The sequence below is a fragment of the Eurytemora carolleeae genome, unplaced genomic scaffold (genome assembly GCF_000591075.1).
Source record: "Eurytemora carolleeae unplaced genomic scaffold, Eaff_2.0 scaffold733, whole genome shotgun sequence".
Classification (NCBI taxonomy): Eukaryota; Metazoa; Arthropoda; class Copepoda; order Calanoida; family Temoridae; genus Eurytemora; species Eurytemora carolleeae.
The window spans coordinates 115,102-142,684 of record NW_019396767.1 but is presented as its reverse complement, the minus strand read 5'-3'; the positions used below and the strand labels follow the sequence as shown (position 1 = coordinate 142,684).

The window sequence follows — 27,583 nt, the reverse complement described above, 5'->3', positions numbered from 1 at the left end:
GTTGTATGTGTGGTTATATTGCTATTGTATGTGTGGTTATATTGCTGTTGTATTTTTCTTTAGTTTACTGTAGTGTCTGTTGTTATATTGCTGTTGTATCTGTTGTTATATTGCTGCTGCATCTGTTGTTACATTGCTGTTGTATATTGCTGTTGTATATTGCTGTTGAATCTGTTGTTATATTGCTGTTGTATCTGTTGTTATATTGCTGTTGTATATGTTGTTTAGCTTGCTGTTGTATCTATTGTTATATTGCTGTTGTATCTGTTGTTTAGTATGCTGTTGTTTATTGCTGTTGCATCTGTTGCTATATTGCTGCAGTATCTGTTGTTATATTACTGTTGTATCTCTTGATACTGGAACTGGAGTTTCATATAATATTGTAGTTGTTGTTAAAGTTATATTTTTAGTTGTAACTAATGTTGTAATTGTAGATTCATTAGTTGTTATTGGAAGTGGAGTTTCATTTAATATTGTAGTTGTAGTTGAAGATTTAGGTCCAACAGTTGTTGTAGGGCTTAGAGATTCTTGCAGGGCAGATGTTGTTGAAGTTTTCATGAGAATCGGCGTTTCATACGTGATCATTGTTGTTGTAGTGTTGGGGTCTTTGGTAGTAAAAGAATCAGGAGATTGAGACTGAGGTTCAGAGGTCGGAGGTTGGGTTTCAGCAGAGGAAGGTTGGGGTTCAGAGGAAGAAGGTTGAGGTTCAGAGGAGGTAGGTTGAGGTTCAGAGGAGGAAGGCTGACGTTCAGAGAAGAAAGGTTGGGGATCAGAGGATGTAGGTTGGGGTTTAGTGGAGGTAGGTTCTGGTTCAGAGGAGGAAGGTTGGGGGTCAGTTGAAGAAAATTGAGGTTCAGTGGAGGAAGGTTGAGAATCGGAGGAAGAAGGTTGGGGTTCAGAGGAGAAAGGTTGGGGTTCAGAGGAAGAAGGTTGAGATTCAGTGGAGGAAGGTTGGGAATCGGGGGAAGAAGGTTGGGGTTCAGTGGAGGAAGGTTGGGGTTCAGTTGAAGATAATTGAGGTTCAGTGAAGGAAGGATGAGGTTGAGAGGAGAAAGGTTGGGGTTCAGAGGAGGAAGATTGGGGTTCAGAGGAAGAAAGTTGAGGTTCGGTGGAAGAAGGTTGAGGTTCAGATGAGGAAGGTTTAGGTTCAGAGGAGGAAGGTTGGGGTTCAGAGGAGGTAGGTTGAGGTTTAGTTGATAAAAGTTGAGGTACAGTTGAAGAAGGTTGAGGTTCAATGGATGAAGGTTGGGGTTCATTTGGGGTTGAGAAGAAATGGGTTGAGGTTGGGTTGACGACGATGTGATCATGGTGGTTTGAGAGCAACCAGTTTGCTCCTGGTACTCCACACCACTGGAACAGATACAGGACGCAACACCGGAGCTAGTAGAACAGGTTGATGGAGATAAACAGCAAAGTTCCCCGGAGCAAAGTGATGTTTCTAAAAATATAATTTTTATAAACTCTGGTGGTTAAAAAACAGCACAAAAAGTTTTTATCGAAACAAAAATATTTAAAATTCGTCAAATATGTTATTTTCTGAGACTTAAAATATTGATAACGGATTAAAAATTCTTTGAGATACATTTTCTAGATTAAAGTTAAACCTGCGTATTGAATGAGTTCTAGGTTCTGTATGCAAGGCTGGAGGTTGAAGAGAAGGCTGTATCCCCGGAAGAACGGGAAGAATCCTGCCTGCATTATCTGCTGGAACGGGTTGGAGAGAATTCTGTTGAGAAGATACAGGACGGTTCTGAGAATATTCACCACTCTTTTATATTCTGTGCAGAAATAATTCTAAATAACCAGATAGATATCGAAAAAATACGTTTTAGAATTACGCAAAATCCTTACTTACTCCAGGTTAATATTCGTCTAATCCCTATTTTTTTCAAGTTGCAAGTTTTTCCTAGTTGATTTTAGATTACTTGCTAATAGTTTATTGTTTGCTTACTAACGGGAGTATTTGTGAGAAATGGATTGGTTATCGGATAAATGAACATTTTTTGTTCCGTCTTGAGATTTTGAATTACTATGAAAAAAATTAAAATTCTTAATTTTCCTTGAAAATCTAGACATTGAGACAAAGATCTTTCACTGAAACATTCAACGGAAATATAATTACCACCAATTGACGGCAAATAAGATTTAGATTCATTCTGCCGCTTTTTTTTAAGGTTCTGTTGATTTAGAAACTATCCTAGAGATGAAAACACTGAACTGAGAATGGATTGGAGCTGAGAGCAGGACGGATCGGAGCTGAGCAGTTTCTTCAAGGCATCAAGGATAGAACAAGTCATGTTATTTTTCAAAATATTTCTAAGCTCCCTGTTAAGGATACAATTAAAGATTATAATTAAAATCCCTAAAATATATGTATATTTTGGTGACGGTAATTATACAATATTAACGACTTGAGAATTTTAAATTGTGTTTAAATAGGCAATAAAAGAAGAATCAAGGAAAATGGGGGAACCAAAGATTTTATTTAAAAATAAAAAGTAATCTGGAAAAAAATTGATAAAAAATGTCAAAGTATAAAAGTTAACAGATTTTTATTTAGAGATTTACTTACTTTACAAATTTGAAAAATTGTCGGATGTATGTTTTCAGTTGTTTCGCTGTGTCTCTTTTAAGTCTGAAAGTATAAGGAAAAAATTAACTGACACCAGTTTTTCAGAAATGATTTATATGTTGAATATATCTGATTTGATTTTAAATCTCTAATTATTTAAGTTTTGATAATATAGATATATATACTTACATACATAACAAATCACCCATTAGAATGAAATTGATCAACGTACAAAGATACAATTTACAATTAAATATATTAACATTTAATCATACAAGTTTTTTTACCTATTTTTCCTACTAGAGAGGGTAGTGAGAGGAGGATAAACAATTCCTTAATAATTTAATTTTTGATTTTACAAGAATTGCAGAAAAAGTGGAAACGTTGAGTGTAAATATCTTTTTAATAGAATAAGGTTCTGCATTTTTGCCGCGTGGAACAAAGACGAGTTCATTTAAATTATATTTGGGAATAACCTGCAACACTCAAAGCTTGAATAAAGGTTTGAACTTCTTTAGTATTGTTGCCTAGACCAGAGATAACGGTTTCAATTGCAGTTTGATCCGACCCTACAGCTGACACAAGTAGCTGGAGAGTGGTTTCATTATTTATAAGACCAGCAACAAACTCTTCAGTTGTACTGGTACCTGGATCCTAATATCAGATTATGTTTAAATAAAGATATCAGAGCTAAACTACACTTACCAAATCAGAGCTATGCAATAAACATGGACCCATCAAGACAATGTTAATGAACTATGATCATTGAATGTACAGACCTCGGCTAAAATATCACTAAGAGCATCTATTGCAGATGTGTTTAGAAATGTAGCATCGAACAAAGACGATGGGTCAGTAAGATTGGTCAGTCCATCTCCCAATACAGTGCTCTGAAAGTATAAAACAAATATTTTTTTAAAAATCTTAAATTAATTTCTTATCTTAATTTTTCTTTTTTTACTCTTAAAATCCTTGCTACCTGGTTACTAGAGCTGAAGCAGGCCGTGAGGGTGGAGGAACTGTTGAACAGATCAACTCCTGTACTGTTAAAACCATCAGGACAGGAGCAGGAGTAGGAGCTAGTATCTGAAGGAGCACACACAGCTTCAGGATGACAGGGAAAACTTGTTAGACAGGGGGATTCATCTTTATATTCATCCTTATATAAAATTATCTTTTAACTCAAAGCTTTCTGTTTCTGTGATTCCCAGGAAGTTGCGGGAGAGGATTGTGAATTGAGAAAAGAAATTAAGTTTTTGCCACAAATATAAAATGTCTGATACCTTTATCTTTGCAACAGACGGTTTAAACCTTTTATATTTCAAATTTACATTATTTGATCCAACATAATTTATAGTTACAGCATTGAGTTGCCAAGATATTGGGATTATAAAATCAGAGTTTTATGACTAAAAGAAGTTCGTAGTAAGATTTTGATTCTACTGTAGACAACCGGAGGGATTTAATTTTCACTGGAGGGGTTTGAAAAAATGCTTTTTACATTTTAAAACTTTACGCAGGGTGATTTATATTCCACTGGAGGGTATCAGATATCTTTACAGGGGGGTTATAATTCCAGTGAAAATGAATTCCCTCCGGTGGTCTCCAGTGGAGTCAAAACTTTACTACGAACTTCTGTGACTCGTTTTATGCAAAGACTCAATTCCTTAACAAAACTTTGAGCAATGCAAGGATAAATCTTAGATGAAACATATTTAGGAATACATTACTCCGAGATGTATTGGTCAACTACGAATAAAACTACTATGATTTGAAAATATTGACATCTATAGAAACAGATCTCATGAAAAGTTTCATTTAAAATAAAGGATAAGTATACATCAGGCACATAAAAAGTGACTAGATGCAGTTTCTAGGCGAGCAACTAAAAATAGGTTTACAAACTTTTCCATTCATTTATAAAAACTCAAATTTAATGGTAAGGATGTATCCCTGTAGCTGTAGTAAAAGATATTTCTGTGGTGATTTCAGAGATTACTGGTTCTGAAACTGATGCTGCATCAGTAGCTGACGTTTTAGAAGCTGCCACTGTAGACTGAGTTTCAGAAGCTGCTTCTGGAGACTGAGTTTCAGAGACTGCTTCTGGAGACTGAGTTTCAGAAGCTGCTTCTGGAGACTGAGTTTCAGAAGCTGCTGCCGTAGAATGAGTTTCAGAAGCTGATGCAGCTTTAGTTGTTGCTATATCTTCAGTTGTTGCTGCAGCTTCAGTAGCTTCACCTTTTCCACTACAATCTGGGGATTGGTCGCAAGTTGAAAAAAGTACGGAGTTAAATGTCAGATTAAATCCGAGCTCTACGCCGTACTGAAGAAGATTTTTTTATATTGAACATATGTAAAAACCACGTGGTTTTTAACATAAATTTTTCATCAAAATTTAATTTCGATAAACTTAAGCCTGAAAAAATCTTTCCTTGTGTCTAACTAAATAACTAATTTCAAGACACTGACAAGCATATAGCCTAATATTATCAAATATTCAACATTATTGAAAAGGTTTCATCTTAAATTATTTATCAATATTGATTTAATGTCAAGTTGATTTGCTGTATTGAGGAAATAAATATTTGAAGATTTCCTTCCGTTGTAACAATTGTTTGTGATGGAGAAAGTATTGTCGGAGATTTGAGAAACATCTCCTTTCCAGGCCTGAGATATGTAAACAGTTTAGTTGTCAAATAAACACATTTGAAAATATAATATTAATAAATAATGTATACAGGGCGAGAAAAAAAACCGGGATTAGAGTTTGTTTTACACAACACCAAAAAATAAGGTTTATGTTTTAGGATGAAAATTTAATATGAAGTGAAGGTAGGCAAAAAAATTTGGGTACAGTGATAACTAGAAAACTCTGGAATAGGAAGTCGACTTTTGGACTCAAGTTCAGACTTTTCATAGTCCAACGAACACGAGGCACAGCAATTGTGCAGTGTAAACAGACCCATACCACTTATTAAGTGATTTAATAACTTATTAGAAAGCTTTTTGTTTTGTAACAACATCAAATGAACTTTAGTATTGATTTAATGTCGTCTTCCTATTCTATAGTTTTCTGGTTATCACTGTACATGAGAAAAAAAATCCGTGAAACTATTTTTTGGTAAAAAATATATTTCCTTCGGAAATCTTTTCTAAAATGCATAATGTTTATTATTTGGTCTATTCTGTTCCAAAGTTTGATGAAAATCTATTAATGAATTACATAGTTGTTACATAAATACAAAACTTACAAAAGTGGAAAATGGAATTTTCTAGTACAACAAATTGTTATTAAAAATGTTAGCCAAAAACTATGTTGTGTGAAACAACATTATCCCGTCTTTTTGACTCAACCTGTATAATGTGAATGCATAATACAGCCTGAAAAATAACTTATTTATATAAATAGATATGGACAGATAAATAAGAAAGAAAGTAGAAAAAAGGAGTAGGTTTAAAAAGAGTAGGGTTGGATAACGGAGTAGGCTTGAATGAAGAAGTAGGGTTGGATAAAGAAATAGGGTTAGATAATGGAGTAGGTTAGGATAAAGGTGTAGGCTTGGATAAAGGAGTAGGGTTTGATTAAAGAGTAGGTTATGTTAAAGAGTAGGGTTAAAAAAGAAGTAGGTTTGGATAAAGGAGTAGGTTTGAATGAAGAACTAGGGTTGGATAAAGAAATAGGGTTAGATAAAGGAGTAGGCTTGGATAAATAAGTAGGGTTAGATAAAAGAGTAGGTAAGGTTAAAGAGTAGGGTTAAAAAAGAAGTAGGTTTTGATAAAGAAGTAGGTTTGGATCAAAAAGTAGGGTGGGATAAAAGAGTAGGGCTAGATAAAGAAGTAGGGTTGGATAAGGGAGCAGGGTTGAACAAAGGAGTAGAGTTGGATAAAGTCGGGTTGGATAAAGGAGCAGGGTTGGATAAAGGAGTAGGGTTGGATAAAGTCGGGTTGGATAAAGTAGCAGGGTTGGATAAAGGAGTAGGGTTGGATAAAGGAGTAGGGTTGGATAAAGGAGAAGGGTTGCATAAAGGAATAGGGTTGGATAAAAGAGAAGGGTTAGATAAAGGAATAGGTTTGGATAAAAGAAAAGGGTTGGATAAAGGAGTAGAATTGGATAAAGTCGGGTTGGATAAAGGAGAAGGGTTGGATAAATGAGTAGGGTTGGATAAAGGAGTAGGGTTGGATAAAGGAATAGGTTTTGATGGAAGAGAAGGGTTGGATAAAAGAGAAGGGTTGGATAAAAGAGAAGGGTTGGATAAAAGAGAAGGGTTGGATAAAGGAGTAGAGTTGGATAAAAGAGTAGGGTTGGATGAATTGAAGGAGAAGGGCTTGACAACAGAGTTAAAGTTGGATCAAGGTTAGATAAAAGCAAGACCTGTAATTCTAAATCTGTTCCATCGAACTCTAAAGTTATGTTCCATGAGTCCATGTTCTCAGGAACAGGAATACTGAAGCGAATATTCAATCCAGATACAGGTTGTACATTCAAATAATATGATAAAATAGCTTGGAAACCCAGCTTTTTCTGGAAACTAAGATATCTGTATAGGAGTCAACCTATTTAACTTAGACCTTTACAACCAAGCTAAGAACATTTCCGTGGTTCGACCGAGTTCCTCAGTCAAAATTTGAGACAAATCGGTTAACGGGTTTCTGAGTTATGATCAGACAAACAAACAGAAAAACAGAGACTACAACTTTATATACATATATAGATAGATAGTCATGAATAAACCTAAACCCATATCCAGTATGAAGCGGAATCAAATCATCTGTGTTTATGCTTTTAATCTTTATATTAAAGCTCTTCGTTCATAAATATATATGTATATGTTATCTATAGCAGGCCAAAATTCTGGCTGAATTTTTTTCAGGGAATCCATGGGTACCCTAGGGTTGACATAAGCTAAAAAAATATTTTTTTTCAGTCAAAATTTCAAATTAAAAAAAGAAGATTTTTGATTTTTTTATCGTAAGATGATATACCTCTAAAAATGGTAAATTTTCAGAGATGACAGATACAAACTACAAAATTGTTAGCAACACGCTTATGCCTCAAAATGAAAAAACGGATAAAATTGGATGCATGTTATCTGTTAAGCATGCCGGATGCAAGCTTGCTCTCAAAATGACATGTTATTATTCAAAATATGCACTTTTTTGAGTCAGAAATTCATTTATAGGGTTAAAAATAAAACACAATGATGTATTTACTAAAGGGAAGCATGAAACAAATTATTAAATTTTTTTATGAATTTCTTGTGAACATGATCCTGTATCCGGGCCTTTTTTATCTATAGTTTATGTATATTTTACAATTGAACGAGTATTTGGCAAAATTATGACACATTTTTGCATCCGAATGTGCAAATTCAAGTTCATAATAAGACTAAAATTGAATCAAAATAAACCTGATTAAACTTCGTTTCCCGCTAGACCAGCTGTTCAGGACGTTTTCCCAGTAGCATTCATCCGCTACTGTTAAACAAACCACCAAGAGAACCTGAAATTCAAGGTTCGATTTATCCATCATCAGAACTTCATCAGATGTAAAATTGGTGTTATACGACGTAACTATTAAACATACGACTACATACAAATAGAATTTCGCGTTCTATGATTAATTTCAAGGAAGTAAGTTTGTTTGCCTGGGACTGAACCAAGAGGAGTGTCTAGGACGTATCTTTATTTAATACTATAGCTGGAGAAACCCGGTGTTGGCTAGGTTTATAAAATTACTCACAGTTATCTCCCGCCGTCTGCACCCGCGCTTGGTATTTAATCATAATCTAAGCTGAAGTGCCCGGTGCCCTAACTTTGGTATTTTTACCCCCGGGAAGCCAAAATGTTCCCTCAAAAAAATTCAGTAAATTTTGTCCTGCTGTTTGGCCAGCTATAGCTAACATACATAATGTATATATGAGCGAAGATACTTATTATATACTTAGATAGTAATGAGTTAAGATCTAAGACTATTGAATTGTGTTATGTAACTTTGCTTAAGTTGTCTTACCGAAAAACTGGAGTTAAAACACAATCTTTTTACCATAATGATTCATATAATCGTCGGAAGTACTTTAAGTTTTAGAAATGTTTGTCTGTTCGGTAAGGGGACGTAACGTAAGGTTCTTGTATTACAGAAACCAAAAGGGATTTATTACGTTAAATGAGAATTCTAATCACAATTTTTATTCTTATCTCTAAAATGAGATTTTTCTCCGACCTGAACCCAGAACAGTAGAAACCTCATCCTTCCGTCTGTACAGTCCAATCAGGAATAGTTTCTATTGAATATTAATTACGCGTTGAATATAAATTTCATTGTTATATATTTAACCAATTTCTACTGTAACAGCTTTTCACGGATTCACCCCAATCTTATAAAATCTATCATTGTCAAATCTAGTCATAAAAAACATTTGTTTTAATTTCTTACTTATGGTTTGGGGAAAAAATCTTTAATTTTAGAACATTAAGGCCCCATGGTTGCTGGGTTAAGTATTGAAAACAAACAATGAATGGTTAAAAATTGAAAAAACACTTGAAAGTTCTTAACAATTTTTTTACAAAACACATGTAATAAAACCTTTAGACTCAAAAGAGAAATATTTAATTCCTGCTTTATGTATATACATAAAAAAAATAGTTGAAATATCGGCAAGTCAAAATTATGTAAAAAATACTTATGCAGTCAGAATATTAAAGAAGGCAGTCCTATATATATAAATAAAGCTAGTCACCATAAATTTACATGAAGTAAGATAAACATACATGAAGGTATTTTTGATAAACATCCATGAAAATAGTCTCAATAAACATACATGAAGGTAGTCTCAATAAACATATATGAAGGTAGTCGTAATAAACATATATGAAGGTAGTCTTAATAAACATACATGAAGGTAGACTTAATAAACATACATGAAGGTAATCTTAATAAACATACATGAAGGTAGTCTTAATAAACATACATGAAGGTAGTCTTAATAAACATACATGAAGGTAGTCTTAATAAACATACATGAAGGTAGTCTTAATAAACATACATGAAGGCATGAAGGTAGTCTTAATAAACATATATGAGGGTAGTCGTAATATACATACATGAAGGCATGAAGGTAGTCTTAATAAACATATATGAGGGTAGTCGTAATATACATACATGAAGGTAGTCTCCAAAGACATACATGAAGGTAGTCTTAATAAACATACATGAAGGTAATCCCAATAAACAAACAGTGAGAACCAGAAAACTGTGGAATAGAAAGACGGCATTAAGGCAAAATTAAAAGTGTATTTGAGATGTTAAAGGAAAACAGTTTTAGTAGTAACTTAAATATCAATTATAAAGTAAAACGGTCTGTGCGCACTTCACAATTGCTCTGTTTCATGTTCATTAGACCCATAGATTAATTAAAATAACAGATAGGACACTAGATATTGTCTTTTCAAGATTTCTTCGTTTCGTTCACAATGACCCTGAGGCAGAAGCCGAAAGGAGTTACGTGTAGTTAGCAAAGAACAAAGACAGAGAGAGTCTGTTCTACGCCGACTACGTAAAACTCCTTTGGGCTTCTGCCTCAGGGTTATTGTGAACGAAACACACAGAAATCTTGAAAAGACGACATCAAGTGTCCTATATCTGTTATTTTAATTAATCTATGATTAGACCATTTAAAATGTATTTAATGATTATGCAAAGTCCAATAATTCCATTAAAGATAAATGCAAGTAGTTCAGTTAGTCATAGTCTCATTTAACATAAATGTATGTAGTTCAATTAGACAGTCTTATTTAACATAAATGTAAGTAGTTCAGTCAGACATAATCTCATTTAACATAAATGTATGTAGTTCAGTTAGACATAGTCTCATTTAACATAAATGTATGTAGTTCAGTTAGACATAGTCTTATTTAACATAAATGTATGTAGTTCAGTTAGACATAGTCTCATTTAACATAAATGAATGTTGTTCAATTAGACATGGTCTCATTTAACATAAATGTATGTAGTTCACCTATAGACATAGTCTCATTTAACATATTTAAATTAGACATTTAGTCAATAAAAGTATATAGTTCCAATAAACATAAATATATTTCTCTACCTCGGCTCTTTTAAACAAAGTTACCAGAATATTAAATATAACAGAAATGTATTTAAAAAGTTTTCTGACAAAAATATGAATTAAAGTAATGATACGATTTTATACAGCATCACATTTACATTCTTCAATACAAATAAGCAGTAAACCTTGAATATAAATAGTACACATTTGTGATTTGATGGAGTTTGTAAAAATACAACATTCTTATCGAAAATGTATAACTTACAAATGTCGAAATATAATATTAACACAAATTCAAAAAAAAAAAATGGTGATTGTCAAATACTAATGGATAGCGTTGTAATTTTTAAATCTAATAAGATTTAGAGCACCAACCAACCCAGGGTTAGGTTTTTGAGAACAGTTTAATTAATAGTCTTGTTTTCCGATATTTCGTTGATAACATTTAAACTGACAATGTAAGATTATCTACAGATTAAAAGAAAACAGTTGCGTTGCTTATTTCAGAAGTGTTCTAGATTTTCTTACGAGTTTGGAACTACTTACCGAATAAAAAAGCCGATATGTCTTGAGTTAATTATGTTTCTTTGGTTTGAATTGTATAACAAAGTTTAGGACAAATTTTATAACAAATTTTATAACAAATTTTATAACAAATTTTATAACAAATTATGACAAATTTTAACTTTTGATTTATCTTTTACAAATACGTTTCATGGAGAAAACATTTATTGTCAAATTTGATTAAGAAAGTTTCCAGAATTGTTTCATTAAATTGGAAGTTTTGAGTCAGGTTTAGGAGTATAACAGTAGAGAGCACTTGAAATTAGGACGAGGGAGGTTCCTAGGAGAAAATAAGAACCTGGCTCCAGGTCCCCTAGGAGCAGCCAGGATATAAACCCTGACATAAGGATGGAGAGGGAGGTTGCGAACCCCTTTAAGATGTTGTCAGCGTACTTGATAGTAGCTGCTACAACTAGTCCACCAACAGCCTGGAGAACGATGACCGTAACGACCGAGCTTGTGTAGCCAACAAACAGTCCTAAAATAAAAGAACAGGTTTGCAACAAATCCTCAGTTAATCATAGAGCACAGGAAATTCCATTTAAGTCATATTAGAGCCAGGGGTGTATATATTTTCATATTAGAGTCAGGGGTGTATATTTTCTCATATTAGAGTCAGGGGTGTATATTTTCATGAAAAATCAATTTTCTGCCACCACCCCCTTTTGAAAATCATTTCCCCCCAAAAGTTTTATATGCTTTTAAATAATTTTTTTTTATGGTTTTATTCGCTGAATTGGGGAAAGAAATAAATTTTAGGGTAAAAATAAAAAAATTTAAAAGTTGAGCCTTTTGATGTCAAATTATTCATTTTCTTCCCTAATCATCAAAAATCATTCACCCCCCCCCGCGGCGAGGGGGTAATTCTGAAAAATATTCACCCCGATAAGAGTATCAAAGAAGCACAGGAATTAGAAAATATCAGAACTTTGCCATTTTTAACAAAAAGTTTCTTGAAATAAGTATAAATGAGTCAAATATTTACTCAAGTGAAAACAATTTTTTTTGATTTTTCAAACAATACTATCTGTACTGCCATTTTTGGGCATTGAATACATTCTAATATTTTAGACAATATGCATTATAACAGAAACAAGGCTTTGGCCGGATAATAAATGTGAGAAAAAGAACCCATACAGGATGTCCTGGGGCCAAACATTTTTATATTTAAATGCAAAGCAAAACTCCGAAATATTCGCCCTTTTTTTGGGACACAATGTAGAGCTAATAGCACTGCTATTTTACTTCGGATAAATTCAAATTATTGAATTTATATGTGTAGTGTATATTCCAACCCCCCCCCCCACACACCCATTCCTCGAAAATATATGATGGATTTGTATAGATTTAAGATAATATCAAATTTACCCTTTTCGAGGATTTCCGAAAAATCCGAAATCATCATTCCAGATCCAGACAAGAGAAGGGAGAATACACCAAGCTGAAGATTCCGTATTATAACTGAAGGCTGAGAACTTGTTTTTAAAAGTTTCTCATAGAATACCCCGGCAAATCCTGAGGAGAAGCAGGCGACGAGGACGGATATAAGACCGGTCAGTCGGTTTCTCTCCGGGTGTATAGATAGTACCTCTGCTCCTGGTATCTGAACTAGAGCTACTCCTACCGTGAGCAGGATCAAACTAAACCATTGAGTAAAATGAAGCTGTTTCTGAAGAAGGAGAACTGAGAAGCCTGCTGTAGTGAGTATCTTGAGCTGGTAGGTCACCTGGTAGGTTGCAGCATCAAGATTCTTCAATGCTAGAATCAGAATATTGTTCTGAACAGTGTAGAGAAGGGCAGGGATGGATAGGAGTATAGTTTGACGCGGCTTCTCTAATATCTCCGACCTGTAAACAATCCAACTTCGCTTTAAGGAGAACCCCTCCTGTAATAGAAGAAGGAGCAGGCTTAATGTATATTTAAGACACTCTGTACAGAACACTATTGTAGTGGAGATAAAGTGTTCAGTGGCATGAGTAAGACTGTACCGGAATAAGAGTACGGTGAGTGAAGTTTGTACTACTAGAACCAGTAATATCACCCACCTTATCCTGGATTTAAAATCAGTTGTCATATCTAAACTTTAAATTTCCGTCTTCACTTTGCAGAGTGTTTTTCTAAAAAGTCAAGACATGAATCGAGGCCTGCTTTAAACTCTGCATTCTCAGGAGCCAACTCTACGGCTTTCTTGAACCCTGACAAAGCCTCTGTATAGTCCCCCATCCTGTAGAGTATAGTTGACCTGTTGTAGTGAATAGAACCTTCTCCGGGATATAATCTGATTCCTAGATCATAATCTTCCCTAGCTTCATAGAACTTGACCTGTTGATACCTAGCTTGACCCCTGTCATTATACAGCAGAGCAAGATCACGTGCCGGGATAGAATTAGTATCTATATTTTCAATGATTCTGCACAGTGCTAACTCTGCCTCGGCAAATTTTCCGATGTGGAGATCATTTTCGTATCCGAACCTGTTCATTCAGATAGCATAAGGAACCATAAATCTGAAATAAACTACTCTCAGAAACTTGAAATAAGTAAGAAAAGGGGTCTGTCCTAGTGAACGATTTTTAGACCCCCCTCCTTTCAATTTTGTACATGACCATTTATTTTTCAGCAAATTTATTATTATTTATCTTTTTGTTATTTAGGGTTAGGTTAGGTTAAGATGGGGGGTCCAAAAATCGTATACTAGGACAGACCCCAAAAATCGTTCTCTAGGAATATACCCGGGTTTAAACACTACACAACGGTTAAAGCAGAAACTGTTATCAAAGGATAACAAGTGACAAATTGACAATTTTAAAAGTTAACTTTAAATATCGGATAATAGGGGGCAGAGGAGATATTGAAGAGAGAAGATGATAATTAATGAAATTAGATAGTGCACAACCATGGAACAAATTGTAAATTAATCTGTGCTATACATCGTTTACGGTTATTTACTATTTAATTTACATGTATTTTCTTTTGAAATAATCAGTCCCAATTTATAAGTAAACAATAAATATTATTCGACTTGATACCGCTGAAAATTTTTATCTAAGGATTAGGTCGTCTTTGATCTAATGAAATTGAAAATAATTGTTAAAGATTTGGAAGAGGTTTGGTTAGAGCAGAGTATAGTTTAATTCAGAGAAGAGTAGCGTCAGGATCGAGAAGAATAGGTTTATTATACAGAAGAGTAGTTTTAATATAGAGAAGAGTAGGTTTGGAAAATGGAAGACTAGGTTAAGATTATGAGAGCAAAAGAATTCGAGTTGAAATAAGTATGGTTAGCGCGCGGTTAGAGAAGATTAGGGAGATTAGGTCTAGTTTTAAGACTTGATGTTTCGGATTGAAAAGAATAGAGTTCTGGGTAGAGAAGATTAAGGGTAAGGTTGGGGAAGAGTATGGTTCAGGTTGGATAAGAGTATAATCATGTTGAGAAGGGTAGGGTTCAGATTGTAGAAGAGTAGGATCAAAGTCGGAGAATTGAATAGGGTTCAGGTTAGAGAAGACCGGGTCAAGTTAGAGAAGAGTAGGATTAAGTTCGAGAAGAGAAAGGTTCAGGATAGCAAAGTAGGGTTCACGTAAGAGACGAGTAGGTTTTAAATAGAATATAGAATAGTTAAAGTTAGAGTAGGATTATGTTCGAGAAGAGAAAGGTTCAGGATAGCAAAGTGGGGTTCTCGTAAGAGACGAGTAAGTTTTAAATAGAATATAGAATGGTTAAAGTTAGAGTAGGATTATGTTCAGGATAGCAAAGTGGGGTTCTCGTAAGAGACAAGTAGGTTTTAAATAGAATATAGAATGGTTCAGGTTAGAGTAGAGTAGGTCTTATGATAGAGAAGAGTAGGGTTCAGGTTAATGAAGAGTAGATTTACGACAGAGAAGAGACTGAGTAGATTTATCATTGATAAGGTTCTGGATTAAGAAGAGTAAGGTTTAGGTCGGACATCGAGTTAGGTTAAGGTTGAAAAATCGAGTAGGTTTATCATTGAGAAGATTCTGGATAAAGAAAAGTAATGTTTAGGTCGGACAAGAGTAAGGTTTAGGTTGGATAAGAATAAGTTTATGTTGGGGAAGAGAAGGTTCAGGATTAGGAGATGTAATTGGTTCACGCTGGAAAAGAGTAGGGAATAGGTTGGATAACAGTAGGTTCAAGATAAAGAAGAGAAGATTGGAGATAAGTAGGTTTATTATTAAGAAAAGGATGTTTCTTGTTAAGGTTGGATAAGAGTATTATATATTGGAGAAGATTAGGTTCAGGATAAAGAAGAGTAATTGGTTCAGTTGGAGAAGAGTATGTTCAGGTTGGAGAAGAGTATGTTCAGGTTGGAGAAGTGTAGGTTTCGAGAAGAGTTTCAGATTGGTGAAGATAGGTTCAGGATAAAAGAGTAAGGTTAGGTTGGAGATGATTGGGGTTTATGTTGAAAAAGAAAGGTTTCTTATTGAGAAGAGTAGGTTCAGGTTGAAGAGGTATAGGTTCAGGATAAGAGAGTAAGGCTCAGGTTGGAGAATATAGAAGGGTTCAGGTTATGGATTTAAGTTGAAAAGTTTACAGGTTTCATTTTAAGTAGACTAGAGTAGGTTTAGGCTGGACAAAGAAAATAGCTGGTCACTGGGAGTCCAGCTGTTTAGAGAAGAGTATATGAAGGTTTTTAAATTAGAGAGATTGGTGTTAGAACAGTTTTGTTTGTAAATCTTTCTTCCTTATTATAATTATTTCTGGCCACATATCCATCCTTTCTCTCGATCTATTTATTCATTCCGATCATTTTACATTTAATATTTAAAAATATCCCCCCCCCCTCCCTCCTGCCGGCTGCCCAAACCCACGATTAAATCTGCGAGTTATTCTGCTTAATGACATATCTTATTACTCCCCACTCCCCAGGTATAGGATGGATCGGATGGAAGGTAGTGAGAGTTAAGAATTTATCTATCTATCTATAAAGATTGTATTTCTCAATGTATTCCTATATATCAACCTATCCGCGTACATATTTATATACCTATCTATCTATCTACAAAGAGAAAGACCGCGGTGCTCTACTGCGCATGTGCACATTTCCAAACCAATCCTAGGCGCAGGCGCATAAGCATTTAGTAACAATAAACTAGTAAATATATCCATGTTTAAGGGAAAGCATGAGATAAATCTTCCTAATTCTTCACTCTAATACGAGATAAACGCTAATGTCAGATCAGTTAACAAGTTAAAAAATTTCTGTTAATCGGAGTAAAGTTATCATCCGTTCTGAACCTTGCTTGAAAACTTTACGTACAATTCGATACATAGGAGTGAAAATTATATAAATACACTCGTTCAATCCTCAGTTTAACATAGATTAAAACATCTGCAATCAAGTTCTGATCTTTGGGATTGATGATAAAGGATTCTTGATCCGGGATTGATGATCCAGGATCCAGGATGGAAAGCTCTGATGATCCTACCGCGGTAGGACGGAGCAGGAGAGCCCTGAGAACTAGAACTAGTAATACAGGTAATTTATGGGTAATTTCCTAGAAAACAATTATTTGATCCCGCCCCCCCCCCTTCCTATAAATTTTGTACATGGATCTAATACGTATCTAATGGATATAATTGGTCATGTGGCCGCAGCGCTCGGCCCCTAGCCTGTCCTAGTCGCGGCGCCCAGCCCCCTAGCCTGTTCTAGCCGCAGCGCTCGGCCCAGAAATTGTCTTGACCTAATCTAACCCTAAATTTTGTACCCACTAAAGTTCTACAAACTGATTGATAAATAGTATTTTATCCTAATTAAAATCCTATATAATATTTAAAGCAAATCTTGTTGAACTTTTCATCATAATTGTTAAAAATGTAATTATTGTAGACAATTTTAATATTCAATAAAAAATAAATCCAAGAAATTACAATACTTTCAACTTAAAGATAACTTGGCATCTTCTATTTCAATTGTGAACATTTTCTCTTTGTGCACATTGTGAAACAAAAACAAAAAAAGTTCACGGATTTAAAAAAATTCTTGGATTTTCAAAATTGGCTGAAAGTCAAATTTTGTTAAAGGCTAATATTTGAAAGTTTAATTAAAAAGTACATGTAATATATAGTATATTAGAAAATAATATATTTGATTTTTTAACGTTGCTTAATTGTAGGGCGCTTCGCGTCTCCTTGTTAGTAAAAAAAAGACATTAAGTAATTAAGTAAGTAATTTTTTATATAAAATACAACAAAAATTACAAAATAAAGTGTTCGAGGAGGAAATATTTTAAAGCCTCCAAAACAGAAGTTGTGGAAATATTACCCCCCCCCATCCTAAAAAAAATTTAATTTTTCTTTAAAAAATTGTTTTATTTTCATCCATTTGACTTTCTTCTTTTTTAGATGTAATAGATTTTAATCTTTTTCTTGTGATTTAGATTAACAAAGTAATGAACTAAAAAGTCTCTTTGCTTATCGCAATCTGTGTCCTAACTCTGCAACTTTTTACAAATAAAACATAAAATGACAATTAATCATTTAATTAGTTAATTACACAATTATATAATTATTACAAGCAGGTAGATAATTTGTTTGTTTCAGGTGGTGCCTCTGAAGGTTCTGCAGCTACAGGATCTGCCCTACCACCTCCAGGTCCACCTTCAACAGGAGTAGCTCCGGTGGGGGCAGAATCTCCCAGATCTGAGGCCAGTGATGGCCGAGCCAGTCGATCATCCAATCCTGAGTTTGCAGCGAAGCAGAAGGCATTCATGGCAAAGGTGACGGCTGCCACTAAAGGAAGTATGGATACTTATCTAACTCAGGAGATGGTTTCTATTCAACCCGTCTCAGGGAAGAGGAAACAACTGGTAAGAAACGATGATGAAAACGTGAAGAGACGGAGAAGTACTCGAACCAACTCCAGTGGGTTGGATGTACTAAGTGATGGATACTGTTGGATTTGTCACAAGGAAGGTGACGTTATGTGTTGTGAAACGTGTCCTCGTGTTTATCATTATAAATGTATCCAACTAGAGTCTAGTCCAGCAGAGGACTGGGTTTGCCCTGAATGCGTCCTGATAATGAGTGCGGAGAACATGGAAACTCGATCCAGGGCAATGCGTCTCCTCACAATAGATCAGCTATGTACCTTGCTCAAACACGCCTTATCTAGAATAAAAACTGTTACAAATGTTGACCCCTTCCTGAAACCAGTTGACCCTCTCCAGTTCCCAGCATATAAGGATTACATCTCCTGCCCAATGGATCTACAGAGCATTGAACGGAATATCCGACGGAAACAATACGGAAGCACGGAATCAATGTTGGCGGATTGTAAATGGATTCTTCACAACTGTATAATCTTTAATTCTCCGTCTAGTAAGCTGACCAGTATTGCTAAGAGTATTGTGAAGATATGTAAGCATGAGATGCAGGAGATTGAGAATTGTCCTGATTGCTACCTTAATGCTCACGTAAAGAAGGAGGTGTGGTTCACAGAGGCGTGTCGGCTTCCCCACCCCTTGGTCTGGGCTAAACTCAAGGGATTCCCTTATTGGCCGGGGAAAGTTATGCGCGTTAATTCCGACAATAGTGCGGATATCCGATTTTTCGGAGCTCACGACCGCGCCTGGATTCCGATTAAGGACGTATTCCTCTACAGTAAAAAGCCTCCATCTGATATAAAGAAGAAGAGAGGAAATATTGATACATGTTTTGATGAAGTTGAGAAACATTTAAAGAAGCTCAGAGACAGATTTGGCAAAATTGATTATGCTAACCATAGAACTCCTTATGATCATTCGAAGGAGGCTGAAATGATAAAGATTTTGTTTCCCAACTATACCCTGCCCTTCGATATAGGTAAGCTGGGACGGAGAACCCGGAGCTATAGTTTCACCGGGAGTGAAAGATCCCGGGACGATGATACTCCGACTCCTAGTGAGTCCGGAGGTATGGAAGATTATGAAGAGCAGGAGGAGACAATTAAGAATATTGAAGAAGAATCTATTACTGCAGAACACGAAGAGGAGAATGTCGACAAGGTTCTTGAACCTGTTGAGGTTCAGGATAATATAGAGTTGGAGGCCCAGCTTGAAAAAGAAAATGCTCCGATTGAGTTTAAAACACCAAATGATGATAAAAAAGAAGAAATGGAAGAAAAAGATGAGAAAATGGAAGTTGGTGAGGATGAAAGCCTGGCGGAGAAGAATATTCCTGCTCAAGATAAAATAAATGGAAATCCCAAAACAACTGTTATCAATCAATCAATTTCAACAGGTAAACAATTATTTTATAAAGTGGATTTAATTTTTAGAAAGCTTATATTGTGAATTTGTGGAAGAGGAATGAATAAATGAAAGGAACAAACTTTGATGTAAAGTGAGTTCCGTTTTACCGGTCCTTGTTTTATTAGGATATATATATACAAAGTGTGGGCATTGTACGGCTCAGTTTCATTTGCCATAATACTTTTGTCATAAATACTTTTGCCATAATTACATTTGTCAGAATACATTTGCCATAAGTAACACTTGCCATAAATTACACTTGCCATAAGTTATACCTGCCATGATGGTTACACTTGCCATAATTACACTTGCCACAATTAAAATTAAATTTGCTTAGAATTAACAAACATATCTATATATAAATTTGGCTTGTCTGTCTGTTTGTTTGTATCCAATAAACTCAAAACGGCTAAACCGATCGGGCCCAAATTTTTGTGGGACATCACGTGACTACAGGGAAGGTTTACGAATGATAAAAATGAAAATAAATTGTTTTAAAGGTTTTTAATTTTGTAAAAAAAAAAAATTCTTGAAAATCCGCGAATTTTTTTTTTAAATCCGCAAAAAATTTTTCTTTGTTTTAAAATGTAAACAAAAAGAACATGTTCACAATTAATTTAAATAGAAAAAGCCTAGTATATATATATTTTTTAATTACAAATTAAATACAAATTACAAATCTAATTCAGAGACAGCTGAGCACATTTTAACCGAACATTTCCAATATTTCACTTCTGTAAACGAGGTATTGGCTAAATAGGTGTAGTTGTTGCTGTCTCAAACTATTGGTTTACCCTTACTTGTGGTCTCAAAGGTCACCAAAGGGTCCTCCATTGTGAGAAAATATGGAGTTGAACTTGTGTCAACTGTTCTACTTTAAAACAATGAGAAAACTTAAGGTAAAGGTATTATCATATTATGGCAAGTGTAATTATGGCAAAAGTATTATGGCAAATGAAACTGAGCCCATTGTACCCAATAGCAACACTTTAGTGGGAAAAGCGATTAATATCTTCTTTAATGGGACTGAGCACATTTTCGAATATTAGACCTAATTTTAAAGGTTTAAACGGCATTTAGAGAAAAATGTTTCATCGACGACCCCCCATTTATTTTCTTTGTTACTTTTAGGATCACTTTTTGATAAAATATCCTTTTTTCAGAGACGTATACATATTATTTGTGTCTGTAATTTTTGCTCCGGGTGTGTCGGAAAATGACTAAATTGCTAGTATTAACTTGTTCCCTTTTTAGAAAATGAGAATAAAGAAGAAAAGATGGAGAAGGACGAAATTGTCAAAGAAAATACAATCACAGCTGATAAATCAGAAGACGAGACAAATACTAGTTTAGTTGAAGATGTGAACCAAGATAATAAGGAAGACGAAGATATCAAGGTGCAAAAGAAAACAATCGAGACAGGAAAGGAGGATCCGAAATGTGAATCTAAGCTTGCAGAAAGTTTACAATCATCCCTTTCAGCTGATGTTACAGAGGTTGCCGTTGTACCTGGAGAAGTAGGGCGTGTTGCATCCTCTCCACCCTGTGAAGTAACTTCAACTACTGCAGGCCAGGAGAAGGTTGAGGAGAAGAAGAGAGAGGAAGGAAAGCTTGTTGAGGGAATTATAGCGGATAGCAATGAAAAAGTTATAATAGAGGAGGAAGATTTAGAGGAAATCGATGATGTTGAACCTACTGAAGATCTAGTCGAAGAATCGACACAGATAATAAATGATGAAGATAAACAAAATAAGAATGACGATGCCGGTGATGAAGAAATAGATGACGTGGAACCATCCTCAGATGAAACTATAAACCAGGAAAAGAAAACCCCCAAACTAGTTGATACTGCAGGCCTGTTAGAAGCAGGAGTTAGCATTACAAAGATTGACAGAACCAAGATAAAAGATAAACCGCTCAAAGATGAAACTAAAGATAACTCAGATGATATTAGTGTAACCTATAGTAGCAAGGAAGGAGCTAAGTCTCGGAAGGACGAGGAGAGGGAGGAGTCCAGGAATCCTAGAGGAGTTGAAAAGAAACGTTCCAGTACAAATACAGAGATCGATCTGGACTCTGAGAACGATTCTATTCTGACAATCAGTAAAGTTGTTTCTTCCAAGGAGGTTCGAGAATCTCCGCGTCCTTCCTCACAGAGTAGTTCTGGAGAGGGAAGAAGATCTCATAACTCCAGTCCCTTAGTTCAACAACAACTATCCCACCCCTTCTTTGCTCCTAGACTACCTGGTTATAGGGGACCTATCCCGCCCATGGGTCCTAGGGGACCTCACATGATGATGGGCCCTGGACAGGGTATGATGATGAGGGGCCAGTACCGTGTACCTTCTCCTGGACCACATGGTCCACCAAATCTGCAAACTCGTCCTGCTGGACCACTCTCCCTTCCACCCAGTCTTCCATCCATAGCAGGTCCAGTGGCAGAGCAGCTTAATAAGGTCGCGGCCAAACTTGCCGAAACCTTGAAGAAAAGTCTCAGGGATACCTTTGCGGATCTGGAGAACGAGGAAACCCCAGATAACACGATTAAAAAGCTGCAGATAGAGTGTGAGAAACTTCAGTGGAGGCATCAGCAGGAATTAAACGAGATGAAACACAACGCTGACCTCGTCATCATGGAGATGAGAAGCACAATGGAGCAGGAGAAGCAGAAAGCAGTCCGGGACTGCAGGAAGGTTGCAGATGAGGAGAAGCAAGCTGCAATCCAAGAAACCAAGAAGAAACAATGGTGCTCTATGTGCGGAAAGGAAGCAATTTTCTACTGTTGTTGGAACACCTCATACTGCGACTATCCTTGCCAGCAGGCGCATTGGCCGGCACATATGTCAACCTGCTCACAGAACTCAGATGCTGCCGGGGCTGAAGAGGTGATGAACGGAGTTCATCATGAACCAATTCACCATCAACCTCATCCTTCTCATCCACATTACATGCACCAACTACCACCTGTACCACCTCATCATGTACGAGGTCCTACGCAGCATATGCGTATACCCGGAGATATGAGCGGAATGAGGTTTGGAATGCGTCCGACACATCCCGGACAAATGTTTAATCGGCCTTATTACATGTAACCAAGCATAATAATACTTTTTCTATGCAGTTTAATTGTGACAAAAAATAATATTTTTAAAACTTAAAATGTATATACGTATGTACAAGTACTCTGTACTTAAGCGTGTACATATGAACAAAATTTGTCTGTATCTTAAAGCGCTAATTTTTTAGTGCGAGTTTTCTTCGGTAAATAATAAAATTTAAGGAACTTAAGATGTTTTATTTTGAGATTTTGATTTATGTTCAGTTTTCAGAAATTGTATATTTCTTCGGAGAAATTCAAGATATTAATTAGTTTCCAGGGGATTGATAACTGAAGTATTTTGAACAAGATTTCTCTGAAAAATGTGCCTCCTCTAAAATCACGAACAATATATGATTTTTCTGTGATTAACATTGCTCACGAAGAGTTGGGGGAGGGGGGGGGCCTGCACAGAACATCAGTGATAAAACTGGGAGAAAAATTTAAATACAGGGAAAAAGTGAAAATGTTTCAAGGATAAATGAGAAATGACAGGGTATAATAGGTTTAAAAGTCAAATTGAATCGAGGATATATCAGAAATGACAGGATACATAGAGAAAGGGAAAGAATACATGGAGAAAGGGACAGAATAAATATAGAAAGGGACAGAATACATAGAGAAAGGTACAGGATACACGGAGGAAGGGACAGAATACATGGAGAAAGGGACAGAATACATGGAGAACGAGAAAGAATATATGAAGAAAGGGACAGAATACATGGAGAAAGGGACAGACTATATGAAGAAGGGACAGAATACACGGAAAAAGGGACAGAATGCATGGAGAAAGGGGCAGAATATATCGAGAAAGAGACAAAATGTATGGAGAAATGGACAGAATACATGGAGAAAGGTACAGAATATATGGAGAAAGAGAAAGAATATATGAAGAAAGGGACAGAATTTATGAAGAAGGGACAGAATACACGGAAAAAGGGACAGAATGCATGGAGAAAGCGACAGAATACATGGAGAACAGTATTTTAGGACAAGAGAAGGATACATGGAGAAAGGAGAGGATTCTCTAAGGAAAATTAGTTTATTGACTATTGCAATTATATAATTTTTAAATTTCCAGCGATATCCGTGATTTAGCTTGACTTTGTTAATAAAAACTTTATAATTGCATGATTATCCAGCCTTTCCAACCATTCAGACCTGCCTTGTTCACATTTATTGATTTTAATCATGCCGTTTTCCTGGATTCCCTGGATATAGTATTTATTTTTCTTATATAAATAGATATTATAACAGTAAATCAGTATATTAAAAACAATTTATACCAGTTCAAAACATGAGATTACGCGGATTTAAATACTTGTCTCTATTTTTCTCCAATTCTTCTCATAATACGCGTCCGTTAAATACTGAGATATTTTTGATTTTTCATAACAATTATGCGACAATTTACATTCTTTGACATACTTACATAAAGTATCTAACAATTTTTTACATTTCTATTAGAAATGAAAATAGAATAATTTGTTATTTCCATTTAGGGATGGGCTCGATGGGCAATAGACAGACTCGTTTTATTGAAACACTTAATGTTTTAGACTTTTAAAAGTTTTACGACAATATGAAAAGTTTACCACATTTTAAAACTTTATTCTGTAGAAATTTGCTTTTATCAAACATGTAAATTTGTAACCCTAGAAAAAATATAAGACAAAAACTATCGTTTTTAAAAAGATAGTTTTTGGGTTTTTAAAACGATAGTTTTTAGGTTTTATAGCGATTTTTTTTGGTTCGTTTTTCCTAGGATAACAAATTTTCGTTTTTGACAAAAGTAAATATAATTTCTACAGAATACAATTTCAAATAGTTGAAATATTTTATAAATCTAAAAATATTAAAAGTTTCTGTGAAACGAATCTAGCTATTTTCATCTTCTATTGCTGAGTCCAATAATAAACTAATTTTAAATTCTAAATAATATATTTGATATTTTTGATAAATATAAATTCACAAGTCGTCTCAATCATTAATCATGCTAGTGGGACAATACAAGCTCTGTAAACTGTAGTTCTGAACTTGTGAGTTGATTTGTAATTGAACATTTTACATTTTACATTCCCCTTTTTCAGAACTATCTTAGTGTAGATTGCGTTAAATCATTATCATAATTTGATTAAGATAAGATAAGAATATTAATTATAAGATTAGGCTATATATTGATGCGGGTTTATGTTCTCTCGCTACCGGAGACAGGACGCATGCGCAGAAACTCCGGATCCATAGATCCTCCGAGCTCCCATCAGCTGTAAAACTCAGACATAGAAACAACACCAACTCTCTGGGCCTTGTCTCACATATTCTTTACTCAATCTACGGTTTGAGAACCATGAGAAATGAGTTCTAAATTCGACCAAAGTGATCCATTGTAAAATTTAGTGAAAAATAAAGAAAAAAGTTATATTAGTTTATCGCCAAGATATAACTTATATTCTTTATGGTAAGATTAGTTTGTTCATAAACATACTGATCTCAGTCAGTTATACTCCTCTGTTATATAGGGTAGGTAATTGTGTTTAATACTCAGTTATATATTTATTATACATGGAGTAGATTCAAATCCTCGTTTTCTTCATGTTAACAAGAATTTAAAATCTACTTGTCATGTCATGGACTGAATAACAAGGATTTGCAACCTACTCCATGTTAATATATTATGCACTGATTATAACAAGGATTTGAAACCTTATTCATGCATAATATATCATGCACTGATTACCAAGGATTTGCTTTCTTCATGTAAAAAATATCATGCACTGCAGAATAACAAGGATTTGAAACCTTCTTCATGTATAATATATCATGCACTGATTATAACAAGGATTTGAAACCTTCTTCATGTATAATATAGCATGCATGATTATAACAAGGATTTGAAACCTTCTTCATGTATAATATATCATGCACTGATTATAACAAGGATTTGCAACCTACCCCATGTATATCATATTCCATGCACTGCAGAATAACAAGTATTTGCAATATAATCCATGTATATAATATATCGTATGTCATAATCACACCGTGCATAATATATTATATACATGGGATAGGTTGCAAATCCTTGTTATACAGTGCATGATATATTATATACATGGGATAGGTTGCAAATCCTTGTTATACAGTGCATGATATATTATATACATGGATTAGGTTGCAAATCCTTGTTATACAGTGCATGATATATTATATACATGGGGTAGGTTACAACTCCTTGTTATTCAGTGCATCATATATTATACATGGGGTAGGTTGCAAATCCTTGTTATTCAGTCCATCATATAATATACATGGGGTAGGTTGCAACTCCTTGTTATTCATTGCATCATATAATATACATGGGGTAGGTTACAACTCCTTGTTATTCAGTGGATAATATAATATACATGGAGTAGGTTGCAACTCCTTGTTATTCAGTCCATCATATAATATACATGGGGTAGGTTGCAACTCCTTGTTATTCAGTGCATCATATAATATACATGGGGTAGGTTGCAACTACTTGTTATTCAGTGCACCATATAATATACATGGGGTAGGTTGCAACTCCTTGGCATTCAGTCCATCATCTAATGTACATGGGGGAGGTTACAACTCCTTGTTATTCAGTTCATCATATAATATACATGGGGTAGGTTGCAACTCCTTGTTATTCAGAGTGATATATTTTGAAGCAGTTTTTCAACACCTACTCACTTATATAGTTTGTATTCCTAAATATTTACATCTGAACACAATCAGGAGATTGCGTCTATAGTTTCCGTTTAAACAGAGTAATTGGTAAAATTCCCATTGAATTTCTCAAATTCTAATTTTACGACATAAATTCTAAAAATTAAAAAAAAATAATATAAATAGAAATTCAAGGCGCTTCGTCGCGCCCTTCTTTCTAGCCTTAAAGGGCGCTTCGCGCCCATCTTCTAAATTAATTGTGAACATGTTCTCTTTGTGTACATCGTAAAACAAAACAAAAATAATTCGCGGATTTTCACAAAAAATTTCGTGGATTTTAAAAAATTTTAAATTTTTAAAATTTAATGAAGATCGAATTTTGATGGAGACAAATATTTGAAATTTTGATCATTCATAAACCTTCCCTGTGGTCACGTGATGTCCCACAAAAAATTTGGGCCCGATCGGTTCAGCCGTTTTGACGTTTATTGGACACAAACAAACAGACAGACAAACAGACAGACAAGCCAAATTTATATATAGATTTGGCTTGTCTGTCTGTTTGTTTGTTTGTCTGTTTGTTTGTATCCAATAAACTTCAAAACGGCTGAACCGATCAGGCCCAATTTTTTTGTGAGACATCTAGGACCCCAGGGAAGGTTTATGAATGATTGAAATTTCAAATATATGTCTCCATCAAAATTCGATCTTCATTAAATTTTTGAAAATTTTGAAAATCCACGAAATTTTTTGTGAAGATCCGCGAATTATTTTTGTTTTGTTTTACGATGTACACAAAGAGAACATGTTCACAATAAATTTAGAAGATGGGCACGAAGCGCCCTCTAAGGCTAGTTTATATATAGAAGGGATTGTTTAATGTAAAGCACGTTTAAAAATGTTCCAGAGGTTATTTTTCAAAAATATCTATGATTGGACAAAAATAAGTTTAATAAAACAGTAATTGTATGAACCAGTATCAATTTTTTACACCCTATCTGGTATATCAGGTATATACCAGTTTGTGTTGGAGAAATTAAACCTGGAAGGGCTTTCCTTACTTATTCATCTATCTGACTAGTCAACAGTCTGCCCACAAAAGTACATCTAAACACTACAAAATGTTCATTGTCATGCATTACACCGTAGAAATTTATCACTTGGTAACATCGTCGTTTTACAATATGTCTATTGTACTGTGGAGACTAGATACAACAGGAGACCATAGAGTACTGAGGAGACTAGAAACTACAGGAGACCATAGAGTACTGAAGAGACTAGATACTACAGGAGACCATAGAGTACTGAGGAGACTGGAAACTACAGGAGACCATAGAGTACTGAGGAGACT

At 34.9% G+C, this 27,583-nt stretch overlaps 5 protein-coding genes across 5 annotated transcripts in view; 2 read left to right on the top strand and 3 right to left on the bottom strand.

Moving 5' to 3' along the window:
* Window positions 1–479: 479 nt before the first annotated feature.
* LOC111708430 (uncharacterized) lies at window positions 480–8,873 on the bottom strand. The gene is made up of 14 exons (XM_023481808.1): window positions 8,793–8,873; window positions 7,981–8,072; window positions 6,945–7,017; window positions 5,169–5,239; window positions 5,004–5,052; window positions 4,526–4,895; window positions 3,552–3,718; window positions 3,352–3,462; window positions 3,049–3,226; window positions 2,860–2,905; window positions 2,573–2,635; window positions 2,198–2,325; window positions 1,605–1,778; window positions 480–1,438 (listed from the first exon to the last, which is right to left on the bottom strand). The coding sequence occupies exons 1-14, from the start codon at window positions 8,817–8,819 to the stop codon at window positions 582–584; spliced, it is 2,406 nt and encodes an 801-aa protein (XP_023337576.1). The 5' UTR covers window positions 8,820–8,873; the 3' UTR covers window positions 480–581.
* Window positions 8,874–11,349: 2,476 nt separating this feature from the next.
* LOC111708434 (UDP-N-acetylglucosamine transporter) lies at window positions 11,350–13,290 on the bottom strand. The gene is made up of 2 exons (XM_023481814.1): window positions 12,571–13,290; window positions 11,350–11,680 (listed from the first exon to the last, which is right to left on the bottom strand). The coding sequence occupies exons 1-2, from the start codon at window positions 13,274–13,276 to the stop codon at window positions 11,409–11,411; spliced, it is 978 nt and encodes a 325-aa protein (XP_023337582.1). The 5' UTR covers window positions 13,277–13,290; the 3' UTR covers window positions 11,350–11,408.
* Window positions 13,277–13,734, bottom strand: LOC111708435 (tetratricopeptide repeat protein 32-like). The gene has a single exon (XM_023481815.1). It carries the CDS (start codon window positions 13,681–13,683, stop codon window positions 13,300–13,302), a length of 384 nt encoding a protein of 127 aa, XP_023337583.1. The 5' UTR covers window positions 13,684–13,734; the 3' UTR covers window positions 13,277–13,299.
* Window positions 13,735–16,231: 2,497 nt separating this feature from the next.
* On the top strand, window positions 16,232–22,733 carry LOC111708424 (protein kinase C-binding protein 1). Its single transcript, XM_023481788.1, has 3 exons — window positions 16,232–16,693; window positions 17,758–19,434; window positions 20,700–22,733. The coding sequence occupies exons 1-3, from the start codon at window positions 16,621–16,623 to the stop codon at window positions 22,535–22,537; spliced, it is 3,588 nt and encodes a 1,195-aa protein (XP_023337556.1). The 5' UTR covers window positions 16,232–16,620; the 3' UTR covers window positions 22,538–22,733.
* Window positions 20,175–27,583, top strand: part of LOC111708429 (signal peptide peptidase-like 3) — an 18,005-nt gene continuing 10,596 nt past the window's right edge. Inside the window, exons 1-2 of the mRNA XM_023481807.1 lie at window positions 20,175–20,181; window positions 26,755–26,759. The gene's annotated coding sequence lies outside the window, so the exon portion shown is untranslated. The remainder of the gene's footprint in view (window positions 20,182–26,754; window positions 26,760–27,583) is intronic.